This window comes from Gracilinanus agilis, chromosome 4, assembly GCF_016433145.1.
Source record: "Gracilinanus agilis isolate LMUSP501 chromosome 4, AgileGrace, whole genome shotgun sequence".
Lineage (NCBI taxonomy): Eukaryota > Metazoa > Chordata > Mammalia > Didelphimorphia > Didelphidae > Gracilinanus > Gracilinanus agilis.
The window spans coordinates 218903411-218913993 of NC_058133.1; the positions used below are offsets into that span (position 1 = coordinate 218903411).

The window sequence follows — 10583 nt, forward strand, 5'->3', positions numbered from 1 at the left end:
GGGAGCGGTGATGGCCACAGGTGCATTTATCTTTCCCATTAATTGCTATTAAAATTTAAAAAAAATTAATTTCCAGGGGGATAAGTGATATTTTTTCTGGAAAGGGGGCGGTAGGCCAAAAAAGTTTGGGAACCACTGATGTAGATAAACTATAGTACATTGTGAAGAAGAGCAGTAATTAATAGATAAAGCAAATGAAAATGACTTTTATCAAAGAAGTGTACATTGACTTTAAATTTTTAAGTGGTTATATTTCCTCATCTCTTATGAGTCTATTACCATATTACAGTATTCATATTAACATTGAAGAGAATTTTAAAAGTCCATTTAGTATAACTCCGTCAATATACAGATGAGACAACTTAGACTTAGAGAGATATAAGTAATTCCCATGATCACATAGCTAGAAGTGTCAGAAGTGAGATTTGAACCCTGGTATTCAGGACTCCAAGTTTGGTTCTCTATTCTCAACGTAGAGAATAATGCAACTCTGTCAGCTAGTCTATCCATTATGCATACATAAGGAAATAAATGTAGCCAAGGCAACTTGCTATATTTTTTGTAATGTCCCTGCATTGTTCCTCAGATGGAGCATTCTGCAGGGGCAGCCTGGTTGGTCTCCTGTATGGAGATTTGTAACTGTTCAGTTTAGGTGGTTCAAGTAGGGTTCTGACCAATCGCCCATCCTTCTCCCTCCCCCCCACCTCCTTGCCTCCATCATCCCTACCAACTCCCCCCCCCCCATATCACCCTCTATCCTTTTCTTATGGATTTGCTGATTGGGTACATGTATGTAACTGCTGTTTATGGATAATTTAAATATAAACATAGGTGATCAAAACTTTTTTAAAAAAAAACATTATATATGCTGTGATGTACTGTCTGTAGTTGGTGCTTCATAATTCCTGAATGCAATTCAAAGGCTGTTTTTTTCTGTCAATATAATTTTAGTCTTAGTGTTTACCCAATTTACCATCATGGAAGTTAAGAATGGTCACAAATTTTATATCATTAATTTAGTTGATAATGCAAGGTTCTCTTTCCATTGTATACTTTTTATTCTGTGTAAGAGTTTTAGACCATGAATTTAATCCTTTGGAAATTACAAATTAATTGGCTGATTTATTTTCCAAATACCTTGATTTATATACTTTAAAAATCAGAATAGTTTTAAGTATTTAGAAAATGGAATTTTCTTTGTCAGAGTAATATTGGAAAATTGAAATTTAGTGAATGAAAACATTATAAGGAAGTGCATAAAGAATTTCTATTTTTGTCTGATCCATAGTTGCAAATACTATTTCAGATTATAATGAATTATACTGAACCTGATTTTCCTACCAGATAATAGGCATTTTACATGGAAGAATAGGTGTTAATAAAAAACATTGCCATTAAACAAGTGTTTATAAACCTATGCATTTCCATGCAACTAACATAATACTCTTGGTATTATAAAAGGAGTATCTGGCATAAGTGCTCATATGCTACCTTTTTATTCATTATCTATGAGGAGTTTTTTTTAGTTTCTAGATTCACTGGAGTCTTATTATCATTTTTACTTGTTTTAAAAAATCTCCTATAACAGTTACATAGATTCAAGGCAACTCACTTTCTTGTCATGTTTGTTCCTTCATCTAAAAATTCATAGTATTAGACTAAATAATCTATTTTGAGTTCCTTTTGAGCTCTAAAATTATCTGATACTAACCTAAAATCATCCTTTAGTAAATTGATAGAATGAAAGTCAGTTAAATCTAAATAGTTCAATTCTTCTACCAAACTGTGGCTTTTTACCCAAGTAAATAAATAGAATGAATATGGTTAAACATATAACAGACATTACATTGCTCTAAAATGTTTTGTTAATGGAGGATTTCTACACAGTCTTTAAGCTTACAACTTTGATTTTTTAGCACATGTTCTAGAGAAAAGTGCCATACTGACTTTATAGTTTTTTATATATTTTATGACATTTCAGTTGCTATGTGGCCCTTTAGAATATTCCTTTTTATATACTATGAATTGCTGTCACTTTAAAAAATACAAGTAGATAGAATTTTTATAGTGCTTTAAGATTTTGAAAGTTAATGGTTCTAACTCTTTGGAAAAATAATTTTATTTTTATATTTAACAGAAATTTTAATTTTTTCACAACTATCTTGTTTAGGGCGTATTAAATTTTAGCACATTGGCATCGGTTTTTAGAGATATGAGTAAATTGTTTAAATATCTTTTAAGAATAAACAGGAAATTGCAACAGTTTGATATTATGGATTCTCATAATTCCAGGCCTATATACTTTAGATCTAAATGTATTTGTATTCTTTTTTTAGGCTTTCTTGGGTTCTACTGTATACGAGTCTGATTTTTATTATGTCCCTTCTCATGGCAGTTATTGCCACAGCGTCTTCATTATTTCCTCAGAGCAGCTGTTTTGTGATATTTCTTCTTTTTTTCTTATATGGATTATCTTCAGTAAGTATTTAATTTCAAAATTGCGAATAGAGAACAATCCTCCAAATATTTGAGAATTATTAGAAGGATTTTTATTTAGTTGGTTTGTAGGTCCCTTTATCTTTAGTTAGGATATTATCAAATGACTGTTAAAAAGTATTACTGGCCTTGGAAAGGTCAGAGTATTATTTTTATCTTAAAATTGCATCTGTATTTCACATGGTATGAATTTGTACACTAGTATTTAATTTTGAATGTCTTTATATAATCATACATTTGACAATTCGATGGCTTTATAGTGATTTAATTGAAGTAACTCTTGCCCCTATTCTCTGCAAGTGTTCCAGTCAGTGTTCTGAGGGTTTGCTCTAGAACTAACAGTGTATGAAGCAGAAAAACCATACAGTGATTATCCTTCAGCTCTTACTATGTGAATATCCCACTTACTTCTGTTGTCAGACACTTTTTTTTGATGATAGCCAGCCTTCATACTACTTGTTTTGCATAACTCTTCATTGACATTCTGATGTAACCTAATCATGCCCACCATGTACTTCTCCCTTGCCTTTTGGGATCATGCATACATAATATGCATGATAAAATTATTTAATTTTATTAATTATATGTAAATATAGAGACATAACTGCAACTTTATTAAAGGAAGCAGTATGGATTAATGGAAAAAGGGCCAATTTTGAACTTGTTTCAAGTTCTACCTCTGACATATACTAGATGTGTTATATTAAGCAAGTCATTTAGTCTCTAATTGCCCATCTGCATTAGTGAAGGAAGTTTCAATAGTGTATTCTCTACATTGAGGAGATAACAGGCCCAAATTCCCTTCTTTTGCCTTAGTTTGAAAGCAACCCTGTTGTATTTGTCACAGTTCCTTACAAGGTAAATACTTAGTAAATAGTTATAGATCTTTCTGATATGTATGCATCTATATGTATAAAACTTGAATATACTTCCAGATCTTTTACATAGCTTTTAATAATGGGGCATTTTAAACTTGAGTCTGCAATTTTCTCAGCACTTCTATGTATTATGGTCTATGAAAATTAAAATTCTCACTCAAGTATCTAAGTTATTTTATTTCAGATAACAATTTTACAATTAAAATGAATTTATTAACATTCAGATTTTTTTTTAAGGTTTTCTTTGCCTTAATGCTTACACCCCTTTTTAAAAAATCAAAACATGTGGGAATAGTGGAATTTTTAGCTACCGTGGCATTTGGATTTGTGGGCCTTTTGATTGTTCTGCTGGAAGATTTTCCTAAGTCTTTGGTATGGCTCTTAAGCCCCTTCTGTCAATGTACATTTTTAATTGGTATTACACAGGTGAGTAAATTGATTATTGTACTTTCACTGAATTCTCTTTCTTTATACTTCAAGGGAAGTGTTATGCTGCATTAGAAAAGTTTTGATGTGTTACAGATGCTCCAAAATTTTTGAATATGATAAAGGTATTATAATTAGGATTAGAAATACATTTTATCTATGACAATTTATATTCTTATAGTTTTCCATAACTTAGTTAAAACCTTTCTGGTTTTTTGAATGACTGGACAAAGCATTTATTTAAGAACTTACTATGTGCAAAGCATTGTGCTGAGTATTGGAGATATAAATAAAAAAGCAAGAGAAAAGGTTCTTTTAATCCTCTTTATATAATATAATTATTACTGGAAAAAATCAAGAGTACATGCTCTTGTGGCTTTTAAGAATGCCATTTTTTCCTTTGTGCAAAATATAAAAGGATCATTGCTACGACGGTGTTTTTAAGATTTTATTTTAAATATTGTAGATATCTTAATGAAAATTTCATCATTTTTCAGTAATATAGTTTTTTTTAAATATCATATTGTGTTGAGTCATATTTTTATACTGAGAAATGTTAAAACCAAAGATTGTAGTCTTGACCAAAGATTTATTATCAAATAAATACTTCAATCTGTAATGAAGAGGTGGTAGGAGAGTTCTCTCTGTGTAGATTTCCTCTATTAGTATCCCCACTCATTCACTTTAGTCTTAAATATTTCCCTGTCTAATGATTACTTACTTTTTGCTTACAGACATGCCTAAGACTTTATTGTTTAGTTTTTTTGGTTGTATCTAATTCTTCATGACTCCATTGAGGTTTTCTTGGCAAAGATCCTGTAGTGATTTGCCATTTCCTTCTTTAACGTTTAACAGATGAGGAAACTGAGGCAAACAGGGTTAAGTGATTTGCTTAGGGTCACACAGCTAATAAGTGTCTAAGTCTAGATTTTAACTCGGGAAGATAATTCTTTTTGGTTTTAGGACAGGCACTCTACCAATTGTATCACTTAGCTGCCGTTATGCCTAAGTCTACCATATCCTTTAAAGACAACCCAAAAAAACCTCCCAACTCCAAAATCCTTACTAGGCCTTATCATCATCCCTTCTAGCTATTCCTACCTTTCTCAACCAAACTCCTTGAGAAGCTTGTTTGCATCATTTCCTCTATTTTATATTTCTCTTCTAAACATTCCACAAACTGCCTTATAAAAGTTCTATAAAATGATCATAAAATCATATGCCATTTCATATTTAAATTTTAATTTCTTTATTCTTTCTTTAAGTTCTAAGACTTTCTCATTTAATTCTCACAACACCCCTTCATTTATCTGACCAACTTTTATTGATGGGGTGAATATTTATAGTCTCTCAATAAACAGTGCCAGTAGGCTGGGAATGATTATTGCCACTCTGCTTATGAGAAAACCAAGACTTGTAGAGTTTAAATAACTTGTCCAAAGTAATACAGCTACAAAGTGTTGTGTGGGATAGAGATTTTCTGTTTTCTAATTTTACATTTTGTATACAATTAGACTTTTGTATACAATTTCACTCTGTGTTAATTGATTATAAAAGGGGACACCCATTGTACTGTATAAACTGTAAAAGATGGCAAAAATGCAATTCTTTCATGAACTTGGCCTATTTAAAATAAAATTAGCATACTAGCATTAATAAACACTAAGTATTTTTAGATCTTTTATATAGCATTTAGTAATGGGGCATTTTAAACTTGAGTCTGCAATTTTCTCAGCACTTTTTTATATTATGGTCTATGAAAATTAAAATTCTCACTCAAGTATCCAAGTTATTTTATTTCAGATAAAAATTTTGCAATTAAAATGAATTTATTAACTTTAAGATTTTTTTAGGTTTTTTTTGTCTTAATGCATCCCCTTTTAAAAAACCAAAACATGTGGGAATAGTTTGGCATTTTGAAAAGCTCTTAAGTGATGGATAAATGATATGGATGGCCCTTGATATAAAAATTATCAAAAGGAAATTTGAATTGTGTTTTTGTCCTTAACCAGTTTTTGAGTTTAAGTAGAAATGAATTAAGACTTTTTTATTGATCATTCTTTCCATTATGGCTTTTGCACATTCAAATGTTTGAAGGTGCTTATCTTTAGGACCTTTAAGTGTGAAGGTTTTAAGTATAAGAAATGATTTCACTACTTTCCTTATACTAACCTAGGTGCCCTCCTTTTAACTCCAAACAGTGGACAATTGCAAAAGTTCAGACATGAGTAGAAGAGGGCCTAAACCATGGTGGTGGCACTATCAGAGGTGAGAAAGGAGTGTTTTTAAAGACATCACAAAGGTGAATTCAAGAGGTCTTGGCAACAATTCAGATATGGAGAGTGAGAGATAGGAGACGAGGATAACACCAACATTGTGAGCCTAGAGGACTAATAGATTGGTGGTATTCTTTTTTTTTTTTTTAAACCCTTACCTTCCGTCTTGGAGTCAATACTGTGTATTGGCTCCAAGGCAGAAGAGTGGTAAGGGTAGGCAATGGGGTCAAGTGACTTGCCCAGGGTCACAGCTGGGAAGTGTCTGAGGCCAGATTTGAACCTAGGACCTCCCGTCTCTAGGCCTGGCTCTTATCCACTGAGCTACCCAGCTGCCCCCAATTGGTGGTATTCTTGATAGTAATAAAGGAGTTTGGAAAGGTTAAGAGAAAAAGATAATTAAGTTTTGGATATGTTGAATTTAAGATAACTATAGGATATTTAGTTTGAGATACCTAGTAGGCAGATTAGTAATTTGGAGAATCATTATTATGGAGATAATTGAATCCATGGAAATTGATGAGATTACCATGTGAAATAGTCTAGGGAGAGAAGAGAAGAGGGCCTAGAATGAAGCCTCTGGGACACTCTGTATTAGTGAGAGTTACCTGAGTGAAGATAGGAGGAGTATAGGAGGGAGTAGTGTTACAAAATTCTAGAGAGAATTTAGTGTCAAGTAGAAGAAGATAGCAGGCAGTGTTCAAGGCTGCAGAGAGGTCAAAAAAGGATGAGGATCGAGAAAGACATCATTGTATTTTGTAACTTTTGAAAGAGAAATTTTGGTACAATGATGAAGTCAGAAGCCACATTGTAGAATATTAAGAAGCGAATGAGAAGAGAGGAAGTGGAGACGTCTATTGTAGATGACCTCAAAGAGATTACAAAATGTGGAATATATCCAATATAGACAGGATATAGGATGATTGTGGGGGATGAATGGATTAAGTGAGGATTTTTTTAAAGTAGAAGTCATGGGCCTGTTTATAAGAAAGTAGGTAGTCTCCAGTAAGAGAGAAGTGAAAGAGTGATGATGACAGAAGGGACAGCCTGCTACAGTAGAAGACTGAATGGAGTAGAATCATTGGGCATGCAGTTTGGATTTGGCAACAAGAAGGTCCATTTCATGTGACATGGGGTAAAAGAAGTGATAGTAAGAGGAACCATCTAGGTGATGATGAAAGATGAGGAGGGAGCTTTTGGCAAGTGGCCTTTTTGCCCTTGTAAAACATGAGACAAGATTTTCACTTGAGAAGGCAAGTGGAAGGTGAGCCATAGGAGGTTTGAGGATGGATGAAAAGGTTTGGAAGAGCCACTGTGATAAATTTGGATAATGAGATAATTAGGTATGTATAAAAGAATTTCCTAATAGTAGTGTGGGCCCACTTGAGATTATGTAACAAATTTGTATGTATCCAATTGTCATTATTGTGATTTTCTCCAGCTTTATTCAGTAGTATTTGTAGGAATGAAGTCAGAGGATGCTGGGAGTGATCTAAGATTGAGGGCTGGCACAGCAAATTTGGTGATATTAAAAGAGGGTGGAAAACTCGAGGTGAATTGGTTCACCAAGGCATCATATTGGAGAAAGGAGGACAGTGTGGCATTGTAAACATGATGGCCTGAGAGAAAGCTGAAGGATCAAGGGATTAAAGGTCACAGTGTAAATGAAGAAAGAGGCTAAGAGAGAGGTGGAAAGCCAGTAGATGGAGGTCTGATAAGGGAATTTCAAAGTTCATAAACATGGAGATGGTTCATTTAAAGATAATGGCAATATCAAGGATATGGTCATTTCTGTGTGTGATTGAGTGGGATGAAGGAGTAAGCTGATTATATATCAGTTAAATAAAAATTTATTTAAGTACTTTGTGGAGAATTACCAAGTTTGCAGAGTTATGTTTTCTTCATATAACCCACATCTTCCAAAAACTGATATGTAGGTAAAGATACTGGTTTGTGGAATATAGTTATTAAATTCAGTTAAATAAGCAGTCACTGCACCAGGCATTGTGTTAAAGTGCTGTAAAATAAATGTCAGGAAATAGATACTGGCTTACTAGATGTAAATTCAATATTTTTTTTCTCTTAGGTTGGATTGAAGTTAGATAACTTTCAGTTCAGAGGTTTTATGATTTTTTTAACCATTACCTTCTATCTTAGAATTAATAGTGTGTATTGATTCCAAGGCAGAATGGTAAGGGCTAGGTGATGGGGGTTAAGTGTCTTGCCCAGGGTCACACAGCTAGGAAGTGTCTGAGGACAGATTTGAATCCAGGACCTTCTATCTCTAGGTCTGGCTCTCAATCCACTGCTGCCCCTATAATTCTTGATAGTCAACTTGTTTTAATAGCTCTTATTATGTCCCTATCTGCCTGGAGCCCCTCAGAGAAATAAGGGTCCCCCCCCCCATCAGAGCTCTATCAAAAATGCAGATGGCAGAGCCTTACACTGATCCCAGTTGTCTGAAAATCAGGCCACAGGATAGATGGATACCCAATCAGATCCCTTTGCGTGGCTCTCATCTGATCAACACTTTTTATTAAAATTATTATAGTCTGTATTTTTAGGATAGCCTCAAGTTTTATAGTATAGATATGAAATCCTTTTATAGAGATCCATTTATAGAATTTCCCTTATAGAATTCATTAAGGGGAGTATTAAGGGACTCTATAATAAAACAGCATTTAATGAGTTAATAGCCCCTACCCTTAATAAAAAACAAGGTAGGAGAAGCTGCTTTTTTTCTCTGTGTCATAGTTTGAAGGCCACAACATGACAAAACAAAAATACCTTTTTGCCTCAATACTTTCTAACACAGAATTTAACCCCATGAGCCCAAACACTCTCATGCTTTGCTACTTTCCCACATTAGACTTGTTCCCCCGAATTTGAAGGTTCTTATGCTCTAACTCCCTTTTGAAATAGGTTGAAGGTTTTTTTTTATATGTTACTATTAAAAATGATAAAGACTGATATAAATATAGAAATTAGTATTTTAATTAAAGCCATGGCCGTACTGGTAAATTCGTTAGACCATGCGCTTGTAAGAATTCAAAACTGCCGCCCCAGCCATTATTGTTACCGCCTCTCGCCCAGGTAGCTAAAGAGGAAGTTCAAAGTCACTTCTCCCTATTTAAAACAGTCCCTCACCTTGAAAATGTAATCCAAAACAGGAAACCTGTTGGACCACGGGAAATGTAGTTTTTTTTTTTAGGTCCCCAAGTGTCCATAGAAAATACAAATAAATAAACAAATAAACAAATATATATATATATACACACATATATATACTTTTAAATGGCATTTCCCAAATTTCAGTTAACATTTCCCCCTGAGGTCTGGCAAAAAAAAAAGTTGGTCTTTTTTCTTTGCTGGACCTGTAAACATAGACAACTTCTAAAATTTTAGGAATTTGGGGGATAAAAGAAATGGATAAACAAATGGATAAAACTAGCCACACTGACAAAAAAACCAATTTGGGGGCAGTCCCCTATTGGTATAACAGTGTACAATTAAAGCAATATATACAACTCAATTTCCACTCCCCATAGTTCAATCAACTGCACCCCGAAGTTCAAATTTTGGTCTTCATGGTACAGTGAAGGCTTTTCAGGCATCTTCATGGTGTCTTCACCAAACAGTCAGGATTCTGGGGAGATGGCAAAATCCTTATCCTGAAATTATTCTCAAAAGAATTTAAACTTTACATTATAGATTATAAAACATACATTTTCTTCTGAGAATTATACATTTCCCCCTGAAATTACTCCTAAAAGGGTTAAATATACATATATTTTTACATTATCGAATTTTAAAAAACTTAACAGACATCCCCCTGAGGAAAATTCTAAACACACCTTTTTTTCTTAAAAAGGGTACCTCAGGTCAGCTAAGGATGACAAAATAAAAAGAATAAAATTCAAGAAAAAAAAGAAAAAATTAACTTGTGAATGAAATGTAAAATGTGAAAAAAATGTAGGGAAAATAAACTTAGACCTTTGAATGAAGGCCTAATTAAAGTGAATTCAGCAGTTTGCAATTGCCCATTCAGGGCCAGGACTTAAGGAAATGTTTCTCTCTGATCTGATTTACCATCAGCTTTTCAGGGAAGTGAGCCAAATAAATAACCAATCTTAGGTGCTGGCCTAGGAATTTTAGTTGAGGGGACCCACGTCCTCTAAAGTTTTAGAAAAGACTGGGACTCCAGGATTCAAACCCCAATTTCTAAGCCCTAAAGTATTGGCATAGAACTCTGCAATCCATGCAGATCTTTTAGTCAAGTCTCTGACCATGTGCTTTCTTAGCACTATTAACGGCTTTATGTTCCCTTCTGGAATCAGAGAGGCATATAAATCACAGTCCTATAGGCTCAGGTATTTGCATTAAGCTTATATCGCTGTAGAATCAGAAAAAGGATAAATAATGATTATATATGTACTTCCAGTACAAGATGAGAAAAAGGAAAAATCAATTGCTCTCATAAAAAAAAATGTTTTAAAAAATAAAATATATA

At 33.5% G+C, this 10583-nt stretch overlaps 1 protein-coding gene across 1 annotated transcript in view; it reads left to right on the forward strand.

Moving 5' to 3' along the window:
• ABCA5 (ATP binding cassette subfamily A member 5) overlaps positions 1-10583 on the forward strand; it is a 172899-nt gene that overhangs the window by 40197 nt on the left and 122119 nt on the right. The window contains exons 7-8 of the mRNA XM_044672184.1: positions 2337-2478; positions 3612-3800. Of these exons, the coding sequence (XP_044528119.1) occupies positions 2337-2478; positions 3612-3800 (331 nt within the window). The remainder of the gene's footprint in view (positions 1-2336; positions 2479-3611; positions 3801-10583) is intronic.